Source organism: Cucumis sativus, chromosome 5, assembly GCF_000004075.3.
Source record: "Cucumis sativus cultivar 9930 chromosome 5, Cucumber_9930_V3, whole genome shotgun sequence".
Lineage (NCBI taxonomy): Eukaryota > Viridiplantae > Streptophyta > Magnoliopsida > Cucurbitales > Cucurbitaceae > Cucumis > Cucumis sativus.
Genome location: NC_026659.2, coordinates 110247 through 130458, shown reverse-complemented (window position 1 = coordinate 130458; position 20212 = coordinate 110247). Strand labels below are relative to the sequence as shown.

The following is a 20212-nucleotide window of genomic DNA, read 5'->3' as shown; positions in this document are numbered from 1 at the left end:
AGTGGAAGAGATTTATTTGGGTGAATGAATATATATTCATAATTCCTAATTTGAATGGAATTCAAAGGTCAAAAGTCTTAGGTGATGACTTAATCATGAAATGGGAAGCAACAATTTTGGAAACCTACTACCACTTTGCAATTTTGAGAACACAAGAAACCAAAAATCTTTCCCATTTTTCTTAATCAAATCCAACGAGATTTTGTAATGCCTTTTTATGATACTAATTTAAATCTTTTTTTTTTTTTTTGGGGGGGGATTGCATTTATTCAAATTTTACCCATTCAATGGACACATTCATTAACTATTTCCATTATATTCTTTTTTCAACTAATTCAAATATATTATAAAATTCAACAGTATTGAAATACAACAGATGAACAACATCCAAAAGTTATTTTTTCTTTCACAAATTTGTTTGTTATTAGGTATAATTTTAAAAGGTAAATATTGAAAGAGAAAAAAAAAGGAATTGAAGTCTGAAGATGTAGGTTGAGATCATGAAACTGATAATGTGATTAATTATTTTGATTAGGGAATATGAATGAGTTAAATTGGGAAGAGTACATTGGAAAGTAATTGATTCATGAAAAGGAATTGTTTGTTTATTTAATTTTGTAAGTGAAGTATTGAGGAATCATTAAAGTGAATAATGGGAATAGTGTGATGTGGGTCGTGAAATTTGATAATACAAAAAAATTATATTCCACAAATTAATCCATAATAATAAATTTTTAAGAGAGAGAGAGAGAGAGAGAGCACAAACATACCATACCAAGTCTTGGAATCTCGTTTCGCGGTCCATCAAACCACGAATAACGAGGAACTAATTTCTTCTTTCCTGTTTTAACATTATTTCTTCTTCTTCTTCTTAGTTCTTCCTATTTTCTTTATAATAAAAGAAAATTAAAAGAATAAAAAGGTTTTTATTTTTAAAATATTGTTGTTGTTTTGTTTGTGATTTGTGATGGGTTTTGTTGTTAATTTAATTCATATAATTTCCCTATTTTATAATTAGTGTTCCTTTCTTGTACTGCTCTTTCTCTGCTATAGAGAGATATAGAAAGAGAGAGTCCAAAAAGAGCTCCAAATTTCCATGGATGCTTCGATCTCCTCCCTCCTCAGTTTCAAACAGATCTCATTCTCATAGAAAAAACCCAATTCCCCATTCTCCCAATCCTCATCCCCATGTAAGAAACCTTTTCCTCCTTTTCCCTATTTTAATTATTTACTTTTCATTTTCTTTATTAATCCTTTTTTTTTCTTCTTTCTCCATTCGCATTTCCTTCACCTCTTTTCCTCTGATCTTTGATTTTTGGTTTATTGGTGTTCCAGTTACTGTGCTAATTGACTCATTCATGCCTGCTAAATCTTTCTCTACTTCACAATTCCATTGCTTTCTCGTTTTCCTTAAACATTTTCTTATCTTTTCTTTTTGTTTGCTGTTTGCTAGACCAGGTTCAATGGGTTTCGCTTGGGATCCACCCCTTTTGTTTTTTCGGTTTACTGCAATCATTGTCATTCTTTATATAATTTATTAATTTTTTTTTCTTCTCTTAGACTGATCTGCGTTTTCCTTTTATTTTTTTTTTTGGATTCTTGTGTAGTGGGTGCTCGTTTTTTTTCCTCACATTTTCTTCCCGCATATAATGCCGTGTTCTTGAGGCGATTTCATGGGTTGAACTGTGAGGAATAATGGGTAGCGTTAGCGGGGATGAGGAATGCCCATTTTTTGATGCCCAAGAGATCAATGCTCCTTCGATATCTGAACCCAATTGCGATGGTATTGAGGCGGCCTTTGATTCTCATCCCAGATTCAACAATTGGGTCGATGGGAGTTTGGTTTACGATGTATGGAATCGGAGCCCCAAGAGTGTTCATGAACGTCGGAGGAAGTTTTTGACATGGATGGGGATGGGATTAGATCGAACTCCTCCTCCTTGTCATGGGAATTCTCTGTCTCTGGGCTGTGATTGGAGAGAAGGGGATGTAGGAAGATTGAGGGACAATTCTGGGGTTGAATCCTCTGATTTTGAAGATGTATTTTGCTCAGGAAGATCTTCGATTTCATGTTGGTCTACTGATGATATTGAACTTGCAGAGATGGCTTCAACCAATACCGTTCTGTATAGGGATGATGTGATTAAGGGAGAATGCGGCAGGAAAAATGGGGATCTAAAACCCTCTGTTCGGTTTGCAATGGCTGAAGAGCTTGAGGAGACTTCTAGTTCCTCGCCATCTTTTCAACAAATGATGCAGATGGAGGCTGAGAGAGTAAACATCCCATCGCGTTCAGCACGAAGAGTCAACAAACGTTGGCTTAAGAAATTGCGATCAGCAGCCTGCATTTTTGATAAGCATGGTAAATCAACAAGATTGGTAGTTGATGATGATTCGGCTGCAGGGTCGAGAGTTCGAAGGGTGAAAGTTCGCCATTGCAAGAAGCATTTGAAGGAACTATCAGCCATGTATATGGGACAAGATATCAAGGCTCATGAAGGTGCTATTTTGACAATGAAATTTAGTCCAAATGGACAGTATCTTGCTACTGGTGGTGATGATGGGATTGTTAAATTGTGGCAAGTGATTGAAGATGAAAGATCTAATGAATCTGATATCCCCGAAATTGATCCATCCTGCATTTACTTCACAGTGAATCGTCTTTCAGAGTTGAAGCCCCTGCTTGTGGAGAAAGAGAAGTTGGCTAACTCAATGACCTTGAGGAAAACATCGGAATCAGCTTGTATAATTTTTCCACCTAAAATCTTCAGAATATTGGATAGGCCATTGCACGAGTTCCATGGACATTCTGGTGATATTTTGGATCTCTCTTGGTCAAAAAACAATGTAAGTAGTGATGCTGTGAATTTCCTAGAAACTAAATCATGCTTATGAATTGGTCATCATGTTAAACTTGTACTGTTATCTCATATGCAGTATCTTCTGTCATCATCAATTGATAAAACTGTCAGACTTTGGCGATTGGGATCTGATGATTGTCTCAGAGTTTTTTCACATAGTAATTATGGTGAGTTTGTATATCCTTTTTGTTAATAGAGTGAACAAAATTGTTTACAAACTATTAACGTGCAGCTCTCACTATTTCTCTTTTTAAATTATTATTTACTTTTTTCCATGTTGGCTGCAGTTACTTGTGTTCATTTTAATCCCATGGATGAAAATTACTTTATCAGTGGTTCAATAGATGGAAAGATCCGCATTTGGGGAATTCCTTCTTGTCAAGTTGTTGACTGGATTGACATTAGGGAAATTGTCACTGCAGTGTCTTATCATCCTGATGGACGGGTGTGTGCTTGTTTGATTCTTTCATCGTTTAGAAGTTGTAATTAGGAAATCTGCTTAGCCATTAATGGTATTTTCATTTTCACAATGTAGGGAGGAATTGTTGGCTCCATAAATGGTACTTGCCGCTTCTTTAAAGTAATAGGTACGTCAGTTATATTCATTTGAATTCCCATTCCCAGGCTTATCTTCTGTCCTTCGTTTTGCTCCCAATCTATTGTGATAATGAACTATTGGTCTGTTTGCCTGCTGCCTTTATGTGTGTGTATGATCATGAATGATGTTGAATGATATGAGCTGTATATGTTAGCTTCTGTGAAATTTATGCTAAGTTCCATACACTATGCTTATTAAATAATTCGTATGTAGAACTGACATTGTGATATCTATGAAAAGAAAACCTTTTCGCACTAAAGTTTTTGTAGTTAGATGATGGGAATTCTTTTTGGCATCAATATACCATTGTCTGAAAATTTGCATGGAAATAAACGAATATTTCCATACATCTGCTTCAATGTGTAGCTTGGGTATCAAGTTGCTATTACATTGGAGGAGTAATTAGTAAAGATTTTGTGAATAAAAGTGACTTGCAAGAGGAGAATATTCTTCATAAAAGTGACAACAACCTGGTTTTTGCTTTGATACAAATGGATTCTAGAGTACAATTGAATTTTATCTTATCACTGAAATGAACTATAAAGTTGTGAAGTTATGTTGACCTTGGAGTAAGATTGTCTAAACTGATCGCTTGATTTGTTTTGGTTAGGTGATAATAACTTGGAATTAGATGGCGAAATATGTTTGTCCAGTAAAAAGAAGTCGCCCAGTAAGAAAATAACGGGGTTTCAGGTAATTCTTTCAAGTAATCTTCTTATTCACGTTTAGATGTTATGTTTACATTTCAGTTTCTTGGTCTGATTGATCAAGATGCTAATGTTTTGTACGTGTTTTTATTTTCTTTTTCTTTTGGCCACAAGTATTCTGCAGAAGATTCAAGCAGAATAATGGTGAGCTCTGCTGACTCTCGAATCCGGATTATTCAAGGGCTTAATGTGATTCAGAAGTACAAGGGTATGCACCTGTCTATCCTTGCTTGTTGTTGACATCTTCATTATATAAAGTATCAACAGCATGGTTAGTTCTGGTTGGGAGGTTTTACTACATTGTGTATGATCAGTGTGATTTGATTTGATGTGGTTACAGTCAGCTTGATTGGTTGTTTGGTTTCGATTATGAAGATTTTGCTTTTAAACCAAATGGTGTCGTTCGTCGTATCCTGTCTTCCATGTGCCCTCATAAGCAAGTTTCGTCCTTTCTGTTCAGGGCCTTGTAATACTGGAAACCAGACGTCTGCATCATTTACCTCAGATGGGAAACATATCATCTCGGCAAGTGGGGATTCTAATGTATATGTATGGAACTGCAGTTATAAAAACGAGGCCGTTCTTTCCCCTGTGAAAAAGATTAAGTCGTATGAATATTTCTCCTCCAATGCTTCCATTGCAGTACCATGGTACGGTTTGAGATGTAACACAGAGGCTGGTGAAAGACATTTTCCTGGCATGCAAAGGAACTCATCGGAAACTTTCCCCCTTCCATCACCTGCGTTTTTCTCTTTGAGCCAAGAGTTATTAGAATCCTTCCCCAAAGGATCTGCAACTTGGCCGGAGGAGAAGCTCCCAACCTCAAGCCTACTACCGAAACCATCTATGATGCATAAATCTCGGTATAAATTTCTGAAGTTGTCTTGCCAAAATACATCAAGTTCTCATGCATGGGGTCTGGTTATCGTGACGGCAGGATGGGATGGACGAATCAGGTCGTTTCACAATTATGGTTTGCCTGTACCTATATGAAATTTTAGGATTTTCCAAGTACATGAAGTGATTTCTTCATATTGTGGTGTTTCACATGTTAGTGCCTCCTGGCTGAGTAATAGCTATGATGGAAGCCTGATCTCATTTTAGATGATCAACCAACCAATGTTATCACCAGCTGCAATAAAACACAATCATATGTGCTGATAATCGATACGTTACCGTTTTCAGAATTTCCTCGAGCATATCTATAGATTTTCTGATACTCTAGGGTCAGTTTATGGAAATGACAATTGATGGAAGAAGCTTCTCTATAGAGGAAACGGCTTCAAATCAGCTAGTGGCCAAGGTTAGCTTACCTGGATTCTCTTGTCAATCATCCTCTAGGCAGTTTAATCATAGACTTTATGATGTTGCGATTTGAGTATTTGCTGCTGGCCAGTAACAAACATGTGAAGTCATTCATGTATTGGGGGAAATAACATTGATACGAGAAGTTGTCTCAACGATGCAGGTTACTACAGGGCTTGGAGGACCTCTTACCTCTTGCTTTTTTCTGCTCTTACATGGTCAAGGAAATCAAGATTGGTGGTCTGAATTCATTGAAGAAGAATTGGTTATATGCCATTATATCTTGTGGGCCATTTTTTATTGATTTGATATTTTGACCATTTCTTCTTCTGCTTCGTATCAAGACGACGAGAGACATGAGGATTTGAGCGTGGGGCAAACTTAGTCAGTCGTTTTCATCTGATGAGACTTTACCTGCCAGGCTGGTCTTTGAATTTGAAAGAGAAGAAAAAAAAAGTTTTTTTTGTTTGCTTTCTTGCTGTATTGTTACACACTAACACAAGTCTGCAGCAACCCTTTTGCTAACAGAGATTATATACTATATAGGCTGTATTATTCTCACTTATTTCATTCAACAACATCATCTTTAGGACAGGTGTTATGAGCTTAAGCTATAAGCTATTTAGCATCCTTCGAGTTTCCATCTGTTGTAAATACACAAGCTCTCTGTGCAGGAGGCTTATGTTTCTTTTTTTCTCCCCTTCTCTTGTAAAAGATGTTCTATAGAAGCTACCATAGAATTGAAAGTTCAAACAGATTGAGAAGACTTGAAGTTCTTATGAACTTATCTCTCTTCCCCATCTTGTAATGGTAGTGAAGCAAATATAATGCCAACAAATTCTGAGAATTTACCATTTGGAACTTGTTAAAAAATAAGGGAGATAGGAAAGGAATTTGATGTTGATGATTAGATTGTGACTGAAAGGGATTTGATCATATTCTAATGATTTATACAGTTACTTTTAAGAAACAGAGGACTACAAGATATATATATATATAAAGAAAAAGATCTGTTCTTGGCTTCTCTATGAGTGAATACAATCTAAATATTCTTTACAATGTATGAGGTATTTAAAATAGTGAACTAAAGAGGTGTTTATTTGCAGTTGCCTTGTTCCCCCTGTTTTCTTCTGCCATTTCTATTAAAGCTCTCTGCTACCACCAAGCTATGTGGCCATGTTCCTGCACTGAATCAGAAGCCAAATGATTAGAATCAATTAGCTGTACTGACAAAAAGAAAAAAGAAAAAAAAAAAAAGAATTAAACGACTTTGAGATCTAAATTCCAAATCCCAAGAAGCAGACAAAGAAACATGTAACATCTTCCATTCTTCTCACTTTTGTTTTTTAAATTCCAAAGAACAAACTTCATTCATGCTTGTTTAAATATTGATACACACACACACATATTGTTTATTCTGCTTTGGAGTTTGGAGAAGATCTCTATCTCTCTCTTCTCTGTTTGATCAAATATTATATTACAATGCCTTCTGTTTTCAGACATAAAATAACAATTGATGAGGTGTTTTGTGTCTGAGATCCATGAAAATGAATGACAAAACAGTACGAAAATTGTCTTTCCAACTGCTTCTAATCATATTTCAGAATATGTTAGCCAATTCCTGGACATCCCATATCATTAACTGCATTATGACTCATGAACATCCAAGAACAAGAAAAAAAAAGGCAGAAACAAAGCTCGGAAATGAGTAATCAGAAGAACAACTGCATGCTTTCAATTGTTTTTTATAAAAAAAACAGAAATGGGAGAAAGAAAGAAAGCTCAGATCTGCATCTGCACAATTTCAATAGAAAAAGTGAAATATTCCCACCACCAAGCAGAAACTCGGGTGACTTTTGAAACCATCCAATGGTCAGATTAAGTATCAGTAACACCATATCCCATCTTAATCCCAATTCAATTTGGGTCATTGGTTTAAGAATTTTTCTTCAGGCTTCATGCAGTCCAAAGAAAGATAGATCTCAATTTTGAATGGTCTGAATCTCAAACAACGATGAGAAACTACCAACAAAGATAAGAGACACAATTTGTTTCCGTTAATTTTTATTATTATAACATTCAATTTATAATTCACAGAAAAGAAGGATAAATATCAACAAACGAAGAAAAACTGATCGAACACGAAATCCTCAATTCCAAAGTAAGGAAAAGGGACAGGAAAAAAAAACAGCATAGAACAAAGAAAAGAAAAGAAACGAAAAGCAATCCGATCCCGCAAGAAATCTGAAGAAAACCTAATTTGGAAAGGACCTCAGATCCAGAGAGAAAGAGAGAGAGGCGGTCAAACGGGGAGATTGGCGACATCATTGACTGGGGGAGGAAGGGGTTCGAAGCTGCGAATGACGGAGGAAGAAGTGGAGGTGCAGTACATGAGAGGGCGATCATGGGCCTCTTCGGGATCTTCGTGGTCGTCGGAGGTGGAGAGATTGATGCAAGAACATCGCTCAAGAGAGGCGAAAAAGGCGGAGGCAACGCTGGTACCGACCCAAGTGGCCATTCCGTTGAGCTTCTCATAGGACAAACAGGTGCTTTGATTCTCCATGGGTATGGGGGATTTCTTCTTCTTCTTCTTCTTCTTGCCTGCCTTGGATCTTCTGCGGAAACACACAACAAAATCAGCCAACACAATGGAAGATGGGTCTAACAGGACAGCACATTTTTTTTTTTAATTCTTCGTTTCTCAATTTCTATTATTAGATTATTATGACCAATTCAATTCCTTTTTTTAACACAACAAAATCTTCATCTCACAATTTTTTTTCTCTAATTAAAGGAAAATAGGGAAACCCAACATTTTCTCATTCTTCATTTTCTCATTCTTCATTTCATCCAAATCTTCTCTGTTTCCTTTTTTCATCTTCTCCGTTTTTATCTTAATTTTTTTTGATAATGCCTATGTTTTCCCAATCTCTTAACTTTGATTCTAAGTCTCTTCTTCCTTCAACTTTGTTTGTTTACCTATTTTACAACACTACTTTTTTTCTTAATTATAAATTAACCTCTTCTAGTTGATAAATGAAAGGGATGTGTTTCTTGTAATCTTGTAATTGAAACAAATAAATCACTGTATATCCATTTGTTAAAGGACTTTTATCTTGGAAACATGAATGTAACCAAGTATCAAAACGACGAAAAAGAGAATTAAAATGAAACAAAAATGAGATTGAATTTAAAATTAAAATCCATTACAATTTCATTCCATTTCATCCTTTAAACAATTTTTATCGAGCTTAGAATATTATCTAGCCACACAGTCTTCAATAAAGGTCACATTTAATCATAAGAATTGCTGAGTGAGCAAATATTATTTTGGTGACAAGAACAATGGGTGTAAAATGCAATTTGATCCCCTCACCTTCATCTCTCTATTAATGTATACATATAATTGTTTCAAAAAGAACTTCTAAGAGTACTAGCTACTACTTCATATCTTAATTTTCTAACTTTTTAAATGATGGTATACATCTTAAAACTTAGATTGACATTTCATAGTAATGGTGACCATGCATGTTTTTTTGTCTTATTAATAATAATAAATCAACTAATGAACCAACTTGGCAGCAATTGGTTCCTAGGTTCCTTCTCCACAATGACAAGAAAAGGTTATTGTTTCCTTTGCTTGGAGAAAAAGGCAAGTTTAATTATGCTTAGGGAGATATTTTGAATAATAACATCACATCTTACATGATCACCCATTTTTTAAAAATACCCTCTTACTAATTTTTGTTATGCTCAGGATGTTATTTTTATTTAAAAAAATTAATCCAAAAAGTGAAAGAAAGGAAAAAAAAGAAAAGAAAAGAAGTAATTAAGAAGAAGAAGCTTGAAGTGCATTACCAAGAACATTAAGCTTCTCCCAATCCCAAAGCAAAGCATCTGATCTGAATATGTGTTACTTCTTCAACAATGGCCAATGCCACACCCAAATTCACTATCTTCTTCCAAATCCATCTTCATCACCTCCATCCATCCCATGGCTTCCTCTCCTTTCACTCTCTCACACCACCTTCTTCTTCCTTACTTTTCCACTTTACCCACTTTTCTCCTTCTAATTCTCCCAACACTCTTCCAAATTCAAGGTAAATCAATTACATCATGCATTATTCTTATGTGCTTTTTTTCTTTTCAGTTTTCACTATCATATTTTTTCTTTATAAAAACATTTAACTTTCTTCAGGAGTTAATGGTGGATCAATCGGAGTCAATTACGGCACGGTGGCTGACAATCTCCCTCCGCCCTCTAAAGTTGCAGCCTTCCTTTTGGATAACACAATTATCGATCGCGTCAGACTCTTCGATGCGGATCCCGACATCTTACGAGCTTTCGCTCATACCGGCATTTCAGTATCCATTACAATCCCTAATGATCAAATACCCCGCTTAGTGAAGCCAAATTTCGCTGAAGAATGGATCAAATTCAACATTCAACCCTACATCCCTGCCACAAACATCATTCGCGTTCTAGTTGGCAATGAAGTCTTATCCACCGCCAATAAATTGCTCATTGCCAACCTCGTTCCAGCAATGCAGAGCCTCCACACAGCTCTCATTGAAGCCTCCTTGGATAGAAGGATTCAAATCTCAACGCCCCACTCGCTCGGCATTTTGTCGAACTCAACCCCGCCGTCGACTGCAAGGTTCAGGCAAGGCTACGATACACACGTAATTAAACCAATGCTGAGCTTCCTAAGAGAAACAAACTCGCCATTAATGGTGAATCCATATCCATTCTTCGCCTGCACTGCTGACAATCTAGATTACGCGCTCTTCCGGCCGAACCCCGGCGTGTTCGACTCGGATTTAGGAATTCTATACACCAATATGTTGGATGCTCAATTGGACGCGGTTTATTCCGCGATGAAAAGCTTGGGCTTTGAGGATCTCGATATTGTGATAGCCGAAACGGGCTGGCCTTCAAAGGGTGATCCAACCCAAGTCGGAGTCGGCCCAAAAGAAGCTGCTTATTACAATGGGAATCTGATGCGACATGTCGTATCAGGCAAAGGGACGCCGTTGATGCCGAACCGGACTTTCGAGACATACATTTTCGCTTTATTCAATGAGAATCTCAAACCGGGTCCAATTGGCGAAAGGAACTTTGGGCTATTCGAACCAGATCTGAGCCCGGTTTATGAGATTGGGATTCTTCGGCCCACGGTAGCTGCCACAGCTCGAACCCACCCTAAAACGTTTTTGATAATCATGATGGTTAGTGTTACATGTTGGTTGATAGGTTTGTTGTGGACTTGGATCTAACAGGCTCAATCCGCTACTCCGAGAGCCCATCAAGGTCAAGTTGAAGGCCCAAGCCCAAGCACAGTGAGTGAAAGTAAAAGGTGGTGCCTGCCCAAAAGTGAGGCCAGCGAGGAGGGCTTGCAGAGAAACATAGATTACGTTTGTGGGTTGGGCTTGGACTGTGGGCCGATAAAAGAAAATGGGGCGTGTTTTGCTCCTAATACGGTCCGAGCCCATGCTGCTTACGTCATGAACGCCTACTTTCAAGCCACGGAAGGGAACGATTTTGATTGCGATTTTGACCAAACCGGCACTTTAACCACGGTGGATCCAAGTAAGTCCCATAAGATTCTTATTTTTATTCTCATTCTCATTGATTTTTTTTTAATTAGTCAAAATTCATTGACTAATTCTGTTGTAATTTAATTATTCACAAAGGTATTTTCTTTAGCAATTTGTTTTTGTTTTAATTTTCCAGGTTATGGGAAGTGCAAATATTGGTAAAATGGGAGATTTGGAGGGAGCTCAACCCAATCACCCCTATTTCCTTTCTCTTATTACTTATTTTTGTTTGTTTCCTTTGTATTATTTAGTTTAGCAAAAAAAGAAGAACAAAAAAAGTTATTTAGTTACGCAGTTGAAGAGGTGGAGAAGGTGAGATGTTTAGAGATAGATTCGTGAGTTCTATCTCCAATCCAAAAGTCTTTTCTTGTTATGTACTATCTCTAGTCCATAATTTAAGTTTAGGGTATTCTGTGGGTATCTCTTCAACCTATTAACTCTTTGTGGGTTTTTGTTTTTAACTCAGATCATGTAATAGTTTTGATTTGGAAATGTTTTCTTCAGCGGATTGTTTCACAAACTCAAATGTTAAAATTTAACTAGGGTTTATTCCAACTATTATTTTCCTACATCTTTTTCTTATGCATCGTTTTATTGTTATGTGTTGTTGAAATCTATTTATTTTGTAATTCATTGTTATTCCAATTCAATTATTCAATAATATTATACAAATTTGATTTAACAATGAAAATTTTGAGAAGAAAGAGTTGCAATAAAATGATTATAGATGGTGAAAAATAAGAGTAAAGCAAGAGTTAAAAGAAAAAGAATAAGGTAGAAGACAAAGTTGGAGAATGGTATCCAACTTGAACATCCTCTCTTTTGGTTTAAAATGTTTGGTAGAACTTAGAAGGAGTTTTCCAATGTAATGTGAAACCCATAGGGCATAGGGGTGATTGAGTCCCACACCACATGTTTTGATGTTTTAAAACTTCGATTAGGAAATTCCCCATTAATTACAAGTAAAATGCTTCCCCACTTACCTTTTTCACCTTTTTGCCGCCCTTTATATACCTTAATTAGAATTAATAAGAATTGAAAAGCAAAAATCAATTCTTCCAACTTAAGATCAAGAACCCATCTGTGTTCTGTAATCGCTCGGTCTTTGCCGCAAACAAGGATCCGAACTACACGTTCCCTCTCACCCATTTCCCAGCTGTAGGTTTCCTTCTTTCTTACCCACCCATTTCAATTTCTGTTGTTTTCTTCTGCTCTCTCGCTCTCTTTCTTTCCAATGCCTCTATACTTGCTTTTGGATCCCTTTTCTTTCTGGGGGTTTCTTAATTTTGGTTTTTGCAGGCATAAATGGCTTCGGATCCGAAGGTTCATCTTTTCGAAGAAGTGGCAAAGCACAACAAAACCAAAGATTGCTGGCTTGTTATCTCTGGGAAGGTTGGATCTCTCTTACTTGATTCTTCTTATTCATCACTAGATCGATCAGTTCTGGTTTAATTGTTGACTATTTCTTATTTGGTTGGCAAAAAAAGCATGTCCTATGTTTTTGGACGAGGAAAACCAAAAGCCCTTGCTAAAGAAAAACATATGGCTGTGGCTAAGGGCTTTAACTCTTTCCTAACTCTGGATTGTGGATTCTCATCAAATATCCACTAAAAGAGTTTTTGATATAGATGCAGTAGCTTTGGGGGTTCAATTCCTTTGCATGCACGTTCTCATATTTTTGTTCACAGATACTCAAATTCGAATATCTTCTTCCTTTTTCTTCTTTGTTTTGATTCATATAATAGATTTTTTCTTCTGTATACCTTTAATACAAAAGATAATTTAGTCTCATTTCCTTCTGCTCTGTTTGTATTGTCCTGATTTATTTGGTATGCCGCTTATATGTAGTGTACGAAGGCTATATAAAGGTCTGACATTGACTAAAGAGTCTTAAGATTTTTTTTCTTCTCCCCATAAGAAATCATAACTTCCATTGAGTTGCTTGTTATATTATGCTTAGAAGTATACCCATCCCAAGGGTTGGCATGCTGTCGAAGAATTGGGGTTAACCAAAATGGTGATTGGTTTAAACCCCTTTATTGGCTACCTTGTAGAGATATTAAATTTGTCACATTCTTGGTGAATGTCGAGAGCTTTGGGTACCAAACTGAGTTTAAAATAGTGATAATTAGAGATGAGGTAATTTAGAAATTCTTTACCAGCTCTCGTTAAGATATTTTGAGCCCCAACCACTATGGTTTGGGGTTGACTCAATATTAAAAAAACCACTTAAATTTTCCAGAACCAAATGCCTTAGGGACCATTTGTTCAAAATGACGAGATACTAAGCTGGCTTGTATGAGTAGTTTATTTTCAGTGGAAGTAGTGAGATTTCTTTTCTCATGTTTGATTGCTTATGGCCTTTACTTTAGGTTTATGATGTAACTCCTTTCATGGAGGATCATCCCGGAGGTGATGAAGTATTATTGTCAGCAACTGGTAATCCTCGGAATTCCCTTATAATAACAAACACTTGATTCTGTTTCTTTGAGGTCATTGCGAATGATGATTAGGATGGATATGATAACAGTTACTAATTGTGTTTTGCAGGAAAAGATGCCACAAACGATTTCGAAGATGTTGGGCACAGCGATTCAGCAAGAGAAATGATGGACAAATATTACATCGGAGAAATTGATCCTTCAACGGTTCCTTTGAAGAAGATTTTCATTCCATCACAACAATCACAGCACAACCCAGATAAGACACCTGAGTTTGTGATCAAGATCTTGCAGTTTTTGGTTCCCATTTTGATTTTGGGTTTGGCATTTGCTGTTCGACACTACACCAAGAATGAATAAATAAAACCCTCTGGAGGGTAAACTGCATATTCATATCGATTATATTTGGTAGAAAGAACGTTCTCTTTTTCTTCTTTATCTTCTTGTCATGTGATTTCATGTCGGGGTTGGTCGTAGACTAGAGTTCTCTCATCGGTTTTTGTATTCTCCTTAATAATAAGTAAAGCTATGTGCTATCTTTTCTTTTCTCCTTTTCCCCCCTTCCTTTATTGCTCTGCTCGTCTCTTTAATGATAAATCAACCCTATTTTGTTATTTTGCTTTTTGCTTTTTATTTTTTGTTTTCTAAAGTAAGCATATTTTCACTTATTTTTATAGAATCATCTGCATACTCAGTAGTTAAATTCTTTGCCAAATTTCAAAATCAATTTTAGTTTTTTAAACCATAGGAAGGAAATTGTAAGTAGTATTATAGAAATTTCAACTAAACAAAAACAAAATGGTTAGCTAATGAAGCAATTATGGTTTGGTTTGTTATTAGACGGTTTGGTTTGTTATTAGGCAACTTCACTTTATCTATTAACCCTTTGCTGTCATGGATTATAAATAATCTTTGTTATCATATGATATAATGCTACCTTACATTAAATGTAAAGTATTATTCCTTGCCAAATTATGTACGGTTGTTTTCATTCGAGAATCTATGAGTTGAAACTATCAGTTGAAACTATCGCCATAAATTCTGCTTTGAAGACTCGGCTGCTTGCTCAATCAATGGATCCACTCTGTTCTAATCACTTGCATTAGTCTATCTAGGATATAGTGTAAGAAATAAGTTGTAATGTTGTGGAGTAGGTAGGTTAATTCTTATGCCTGCCTTAAAAAAACTATTGAATTAAACTTACGTTTGAAGATGTCACAAACAGAGGGTTGGTAGCCGTCCAAATGATACATTTATGAATGGTGAATTAGTCAGAAGTTCATATAACTTATACCACAAAGCAAAGCTGGCATAACTAGTTTGTGACATGTTTGTACGCCAACACAGGAATGGCGAGTTGATAAGTTTGTTTTAATATGAAAACAAGTGTTTACAAGAATCATTTGATTCACGGCTCTATTCTAATCATATCATCCCACACAAACTTCACTGATTTATCTTCTCAATTGAATGAATCTAACACAAAAGCCAACAGGTTTTCTTCATCATTCGAATGAATCCCTGCTGCTAACATGTCATAACTTGTGAGGTTTTATGATATGCTCCAAACAGCAATTCTAACTTCGGAGCTTTTCATTGTAAGCTGCACTTACGCGGCAGCATAATGAAATGGCCTAAGTTCCCAACCTTTTTCAGGACCTCAACAGCCAAGAGCACCACACCCACAAGTTAGTAAAAACTGGAATGGAAATGAACCCGTCACTTACTAGAAGGACGTCTCTATCTTATCGTGTAAGGTTACCACCAAATCGTGAGCACCGTCGAGAAGCTTCCACACATCAAGGTGCCCAGCCATGCTATTACATTCCCTCAGAATTTCATCCATGCTATTATACTTCTCTATGATAAGTTTTCTTCTCTGTAGTACTGAAGCAGCAATCGCATAGAGCAGTAAATCATCTGTTGGTGGAGCTCTTTGCCTAATCCGACTCCATGCAGACTTCCCTATTCCAGCCCTTATAGCTGCCTGGTCAGCCCATATCACTTCCCACAGGCATAACGTTTGTTCAAATGTCAATTCCCTTCTGAATAGCACGACAACCATCCGGTAAACGAAAAAGCAATCCTCAGCCTCAAGTTTCTCCAGGTGCTTGTAAAGGTGCGAGTCCTTGCACCTAATAATCTTAGACACTATGTTTAATTGCCTTCTAATTCCAACCTCATCAAGCCTAAAGTTGTGGCGAGCCTTGCGCATGAAACCAACAAAACACCAGAATGCCTCGTGATCTTCTGAAATCACAGTAATGATAGGAGAAAGTAGATCACTCATGCCTTGACAATAACCAATTTCAGGGTCAAAGAGGGCATATGCTTCAAGAATTGCCACAAGCCTTGCGGCATGGAAAATCATACAAGGTTCTAGGTGGTCGTAATCAACTAAACCAACAGCTTCAGCACATCGCCTAGCTCTGCCATCTGAAACTGGTGCTTGAGATGACAGGTATGGTACCCATTCTGAGTTAGAACGAAGTGCATCAAGTCGGATAATCCGCTGCCATGTTGCAAAATCTTCACTATTATGGAGCTTTGATGAGACCTCAGTCCTAGTGGGAGAAGAATTTTCCTTGGCCGTCATATCTAGATAGGGCTCTTCCATTCCATCAGTGGAGGGAAAGGTCTGACTAAGATCCAGATCATCCGAGGAGTCTGAGTCAGAGGAGTCCGAATTCAGTACCAATGAACTATCAGCTGTGATCCGTCTTGAACTCCCCTCCCCTTCCAACAAAGAGCAGAAGGCTTCATCTAAAAATTCAACATTGGAGCACCTTTCTTCGCTTGAAAGGGATTCTCTGGCACTAACCACGTCTTCAGAACTAGGAGAATCTATGTCTTGGACAAGGAAGCCATCTTCCCCGACATCAATCATGTCCCTAAATTCATTCCACTTAGAGCTTTCATTTCTACGTTTTATTAACCGCCTGCACTGTTTACGGAGTTTTTCATATTCCTTTCTGCACGGAACAGGTTTAAATTGTAAGGTAAAGCCCCTCATAGATGGATGTCAATAAAGAGAGATATATATCTTCTGACAATCTAAAGTACTGCATAAAAGATCCAAAATACTGAATAAAAACTTTTAAAAAATATATAGCAATTACCTTTTCTGAGTCTTTATAATATCCCTTTCCTTTTTAGAACTCTTGAGGTCATAGCTGTTAAAAATCATGGGATCAGTCAAATCAAATCTATGCCCCACCAAAAAGTAGAAATTGCGGTTCAGAATTTGAATTACCACAAAAATTCAGAGCTTCTAATGCAACATAGACATGAAAAAATCCTAATAACATTGAAGATTTGAACAGGTTGGTAAAACTCTATGTCGATCAATTGCAGGCCTATAATATTAATATAACTAATAGCAAAATATAAAACACAATTTATCTCTGAGAAAGCTCATAGCTGGTTGAGCAAATCACGTAAAATGGAATCCTGCTAACATTTCTTTGAAGTTAAGGACCAAAACTTTACGAGGGCCCAACTTCCCCATCTTAATTAATATTGTCTTTGTCCACGTACATACTACCCAGTAATATACATCACTCACACGACTGAATTAGGGAATTTCAAATGAATGAAAAAATACATTGAAGTTGATGCTAAAAGACAATGAACCAATGAAGGACTATCTACTTCCATTCACAAATTCCAATCCATATACATCCAAGCGAAAGTGTAGATCAACGAATTAATCAGACATTTTGAAGCAAACTGAAAAGATCAACCTCTCATTTTCTTTGTATGTATATGTGTTTTGTGAGACAAGGAAAACGTACTCCCCCATGGTATGATATAAGACAAGTCAACAAAGTCACCCCAACCATTATTAATAAATGACTCATCTAAGAAAGACATAATACAAGGTGCGTATTGGCATGTCATCCCACCAATAAGTTAGGAAATGTGCAGGACACAATGACACATCATTTTAAAATATTCATATATTTTGATAACGACTTCAAGCAATAAAATTGTCAAGACAACATGCTCAGACCTTTAGGACCATGAGGCTTTATAACGGGCTAATACTCCCAATGAGAAAAGGCTGTGATTAATGCTATTATAGAAGAGGCTGGCACTTTCAGTGAGAACACACAAAAGGATTGAATTCTTTATGACTCGTATAAGGTTGGAGAATAGTTTTAAGTTCTCCTACACTTCAAAAATTCTTCAAAAATATAGAAGTTTTCTAAAATGCCTAATGCTGTTATAGCAGGGGTACTGGTACTGGTAACTTGGACCATTGTTACTTATAGTTATAGCACAAAGGTTTTTTTCCTTGTATGTAAGAAAAAATTTCAGTGATGACTGAAATATTCAAAGATGTCGGCTATTAATAATGAAGGTAATGGATAGAAGCCGTAAGGGTGAGTATCACTTACACTCCAAGAAGGAAGGGCCAAACCTCTGCTCGAATACTTGGATCAACACCCTACATCACAGATTGCATGAGTTGAGATAACGAAACTACCACTAGATCTTAGAAAAAGCAGTAGACTATAGAAGATAGCTTTGACTTACTCCACTGCGAACTTTTTTTAGAAACTTAATTCCACCATCACGGAGTTTCCCATCTGGACTAAACACAGTTTTCCACTGTCGAGGTGAAAGTGCATGCTTTCTTTTTCTACGCGACCATGGTGATTTGAGACGACTCCTGAAATTGAAAGCAAAACCATTAAGAAGAAAATTCTAGGAGTCCTTTGTTTCAGAAAAGTTCAACTTTGCCAGACAAGCAACAGAATGAATGGCTTCATAACAAGAATCAACATTTCAATACACTGCAAGTTTAATTTTCTTGAAGTTTTAAATTATCAATGATGGAAAATTTAGCCATTACATGTTGAAATTACCAGCAGTTATCAAGAAATAGGAAAATACATGGGACAACAACCAAAGGAACAAATTAAAACAAAATGAAAAAAGCAAAGATAACTTGAGTAGTCCCTCCCCAACTCAATTATTTATTTCTGTGATGACAGTAACTGATCTCATAATATTTGCAACATAAATTTTAAAACAAGACAAGTATCCTCCTTCTGAGTTAAGAGGTTGAGAAATTCCACTTTCCTCAACTTTGCAACGAAATGTTTAAACAAGAATCCAGAGTGATAATTTCAAATCTCCCAATTAGATGCATGACATCAGGATCACAATAACTTACTGACTCCTCAAGCAGGGTTTTCTAGCCACGTTTACACGGTAAAGGCGATCCTGTCCCTAATATGCTTATATCCATTCCATTCCGAAGGTTTCGAAAGAAAAGTAAAAAAACTCGATTTCTTGCCAAAGCTGAATCAAGAGAGGGGTGGAAAAGAAGAAGAAAATACCCTTCAATTTCGTAAAGGAAAATGTAATCAACTTGATTCATACAAAGGCGGTACCAACCTAATCAAAATAATCAGGCAGATTTTGTGGCTAATCAAGACCCTCAAAGAAAAGGTTTGTAACAAGAAGTTAAAAATAGCCTAAATCCACCACAAACACAATGTAAAAAATCGTCGGCACACCCATCAAATTCAACCGCCAACGATTAGCTAAAATAAAATTGAAAATAGAACCAAAGCAGGGAAGGGAATAAATAGCACAGGGATCTTCAAGATAGCTTGATCAGACTGAAATTGACCATAAAAAGCAGGAGACAGGCAGTTAAAGATCGAGATCTAAATCGTGAAATAAAATTATAAGCCCAATTAAAGGGTAGCTAAAATAGTTAGCTACTTACCGATCAGAGGAAGAACATGAAGATGGGGAGGAGGAGCTAACAACCACTAAAACGGAACGCAAGTGAACCCAAGAAGAGGAAGGAGAAGAAGAGTTGGAGTTGGGGTTGGAGTTGGAGTTGGAGTTGGAATTGGAATTTGGATTGGAATTGGATGAGGAAGAAGTTTGAGTTCTCCGGAGAGCTTTCATTGAGTATGGTATACAGAAGTGAGCGGAATGAGGGTGGGTAATATTTGGTAAATCCTTTAAGCCTAACTAACACTAACTAGGGTTTTAAATATATGGATTTGTGAAATGAAAAGTTTGTCATGGCATTGATGAAGAGTTAAATGGGGCCAGAAACAGGAAGAGGTCCGGCAAGGGAGCGATGGGGAAGGGAGTAGCTGAGAAAGGGAAAGACATTTGCCGGAATCCAAATCCGGCGCCGGAACCGGAGGAGGGGGAGGGAATGATGAAGAACATGTAGTGGAAATTGAGGAGTGGGGTTATCCCTTTGACAAAAGAGTGCCCTTTCTCTTTGATCCACAGCCAACAGAAACCCAACTGCTTTGATTCCTTTGCTTTTTAAAACCAAAGCTTCTCTCTCTCTCTCACCAGTGACCTGTGAAGAAGAGAGAGAGAGTGGAAGAGGAAGAAGAAGAAGAAGAAAGAAAGAAAGAAGAACGAAAGAAAGAAAAAAAGAAAGAAAGAAAGAAAGAAAGAAGACTCTACGAAACTACTCTTTTACAAATTTAATATTTTTTAAATCACTAAATTATGAAATTTATTACAAATTTGTCCGAAATGGATGTGACTCGCTAAACGACGTAGTTTACAATGGAAATCATTTCGGAAGGAACATTAATTATTGCAATATTAAGATGTGGGAGTGATTTGATTCATTAGGTTGAATAAGTTTTAGTTTTTATTAATAATAATGCTCAAGATTTAGATTTGTTTGTTGGGTTTTTATGCTCATCA

General features: G+C 36.7%; 5 protein-coding genes across 17 annotated transcripts; 3 read left to right on the top strand and 2 right to left on the bottom strand.

Annotated features, from left to right (window-relative positions):
* Positions 1-772: 772 nt before the first annotated feature.
* On the top strand, positions 773-6258 carry LOC101206156 (WD repeat-containing protein 44). 7 transcript variants are annotated; one of them, XR_969425.2, is made up of 9 exons: positions 773-1190; positions 1608-2847; positions 2938-3028; positions 3149-3306; positions 3397-3448; positions 4070-4152; positions 4281-4374; positions 4507-5469; positions 5635-6258. XR_969425.2 is itself a non-coding variant. In XM_031886280.1 (9 exons), exons 3-9 carry the CDS (start codon positions 1696-1698, stop codon positions 5157-5159), a joined length of 2283 nt encoding a protein of 760 aa, XP_031742140.1. In that variant the 5' UTR covers positions 773-1190; positions 1454-1458; positions 1608-1695; the 3' UTR covers positions 5160-6258. The 7 variants fall into 7 exon arrangements, 6 of the variants coding, with proteins under 6 accessions (XP_031742140.1, XP_011654594.1, XP_011654595.1 ...); XM_031886280.1 differs by adding an exon at positions 1454-1458 and having other exon boundaries at positions 4507-6258; XM_011656292.2 differs by having other exon boundaries at positions 4507-6258.
* A 173-nt stretch (positions 6259-6431) lies between these two features.
* LOC101207351 lies at positions 6432-8499 on the bottom strand. Of its 6 annotated transcripts, none has more exons than XM_011656297.2 (3): positions 8285-8499; positions 7727-8086; positions 6432-6658 (listed from the first exon to the last, which is right to left on the bottom strand). In XM_011656297.2, exons 1-2 carry the CDS (start codon positions 8347-8349, stop codon positions 7774-7776), a joined length of 378 nt encoding a protein of 125 aa, XP_011654599.1. In that variant the 5' UTR covers positions 8350-8499; the 3' UTR covers positions 6432-6658; positions 7727-7773. The 6 variants fall into 6 exon arrangements, with proteins under 6 accessions (XP_011654599.1, XP_011654600.1, XP_011654597.1 ...); XM_011656298.2 differs by having other exon boundaries at positions 6432-6653; XM_011656295.2 differs by having other exon boundaries at positions 7743-8086.
* A 170-nt stretch (positions 8500-8669) lies between these two features.
* Positions 8670-11638, top strand: LOC101206625 (glucan endo-1,3-beta-glucosidase). 2 transcript variants are annotated; one of them, XM_011656290.2, is made up of 4 exons: positions 8670-9571; positions 9670-10649; positions 10752-11061; positions 11206-11638. In XM_011656290.2, the coding sequence occupies exons 1-4, from the start codon at positions 9406-9408 to the stop codon at positions 11229-11231; spliced, it is 1482 nt and encodes a 493-aa protein (XP_011654592.1). In that variant the 5' UTR covers positions 8670-9405; the 3' UTR covers positions 11232-11638. The 2 variants fall into 2 exon arrangements, with proteins under 2 accessions (XP_011654592.1, XP_011654593.1); XM_011656291.2 differs by lacking the exon at positions 11206-11638 and having other exon boundaries at positions 10726-10894.
* Positions 11639-11883: 245 nt separating this feature from the next.
* Positions 11884-14062, top strand: LOC101207109 (cytochrome b5). Its single transcript, XM_011656289.2, has 4 exons — positions 11884-12227; positions 12369-12461; positions 13442-13508; positions 13620-14062. The coding sequence occupies exons 2-4, from the start codon at positions 12375-12377 to the stop codon at positions 13868-13870; spliced, it is 405 nt and encodes a 134-aa protein (XP_011654591.1). The 5' UTR covers positions 11884-12227; positions 12369-12374; the 3' UTR covers positions 13871-14062.
* A 663-nt stretch (positions 14063-14725) lies between these two features.
* On the bottom strand, positions 14726-19931 carry LOC101206391 (GTPase-activating protein gyp7). The gene is made up of 5 exons (XM_004145898.3): positions 19254-19931; positions 18050-18185; positions 17911-17960; positions 16630-16683; positions 14726-16482 (listed from the first exon to the last, which is right to left on the bottom strand). The coding sequence occupies exons 1-5, from the start codon at positions 19439-19441 to the stop codon at positions 15237-15239; spliced, it is 1674 nt and encodes a 557-aa protein (XP_004145946.2). The 5' UTR covers positions 19442-19931; the 3' UTR covers positions 14726-15236.
* Between the last annotated feature and the right edge of the window lie 281 nt (positions 19932-20212).

Coding starts and splice junctions, on each gene's coding strand:
- LOC101206156 (XM_011656292.2), top strand. CDS start 1,696: ATGGGTAGCGTTAGCGGGGATGAGGAATGCCCATTTTTTGATGCCCAA. Junction 3,029..3,148: donor TTTTTCACATAGTAATTATG/GTGAGTTTGTAT, acceptor TGTTGGCTGCAG/TTACTTGTGTTCATTTTAAT. Junction 3,449..4,069: donor CCGCTTCTTTAAAGTAATAG/GTACGTCAGTTA, acceptor TGTTTTGGTTAG/GTGATAATAACTTGGAATTA.
- LOC101207109 (XM_011656289.2), top strand. CDS start 12,375: ATGGCTTCGGATCCGAAGGTTCATCTTTTCGAAGAAGTGGCAAAGCAC. Junction 12,462..13,441: donor GGCTTGTTATCTCTGGGAAG/GTTGGATCTCTC, acceptor CCTTTACTTTAG/GTTTATGATGTAACTCCTTT. Junction 13,509..13,619: donor AGTATTATTGTCAGCAACTG/GTAATCCTCGGA, acceptor TGTGTTTTGCAG/GAAAAGATGCCACAAACGAT.
- LOC101206625 (XM_011656290.2), top strand. CDS start 9,406: ATGCCACACCCAAATTCACTATCTTCTTCCAAATCCATCTTCATCACC. Junction 9,572..9,669: donor AACACTCTTCCAAATTCAAG/GTAAATCAATTA, acceptor AACTTTCTTCAG/GAGTTAATGGTGGATCAATC. Junction 10,650..10,751: donor TTGGGATTCTTCGGCCCACG/GTAGCTGCCACA, acceptor TGGATCTAACAG/GCTCAATCCGCTACTCCGAG.
- LOC101206391 (XM_004145898.3), bottom strand. CDS start 19,441: ATGAAAGCTCTCCGGAGAACTCAAACTTCTTCCTCATCCAATTCCAAT. Junction 18,186..19,253: donor TCATGTTCTTCCTCTGATCG/GTAAGTAGCTAA, acceptor TTTCAATTTCAG/GAGTCGTCTCAAATCACCAT. Junction 16,483..16,629: donor ATTATAAAGACTCAGAAAAG/GTAATTGCTATA, acceptor TGTTCCGTGCAG/AAAGGAATATGAAAAACTCC.
- LOC101207351 (XM_011656297.2), bottom strand. CDS start 8,349: ATGAAAAAAGGAAACAGAGAAGATTTGGATGAAATGAAGAATGAGAAA. Junction 8,087..8,284: donor AAAATGAAGAATGAGAAAAT/GTTGGGTTTCCC, acceptor GTGTTTCCGCAG/AAGATCCAAGGCAGGCAAGA.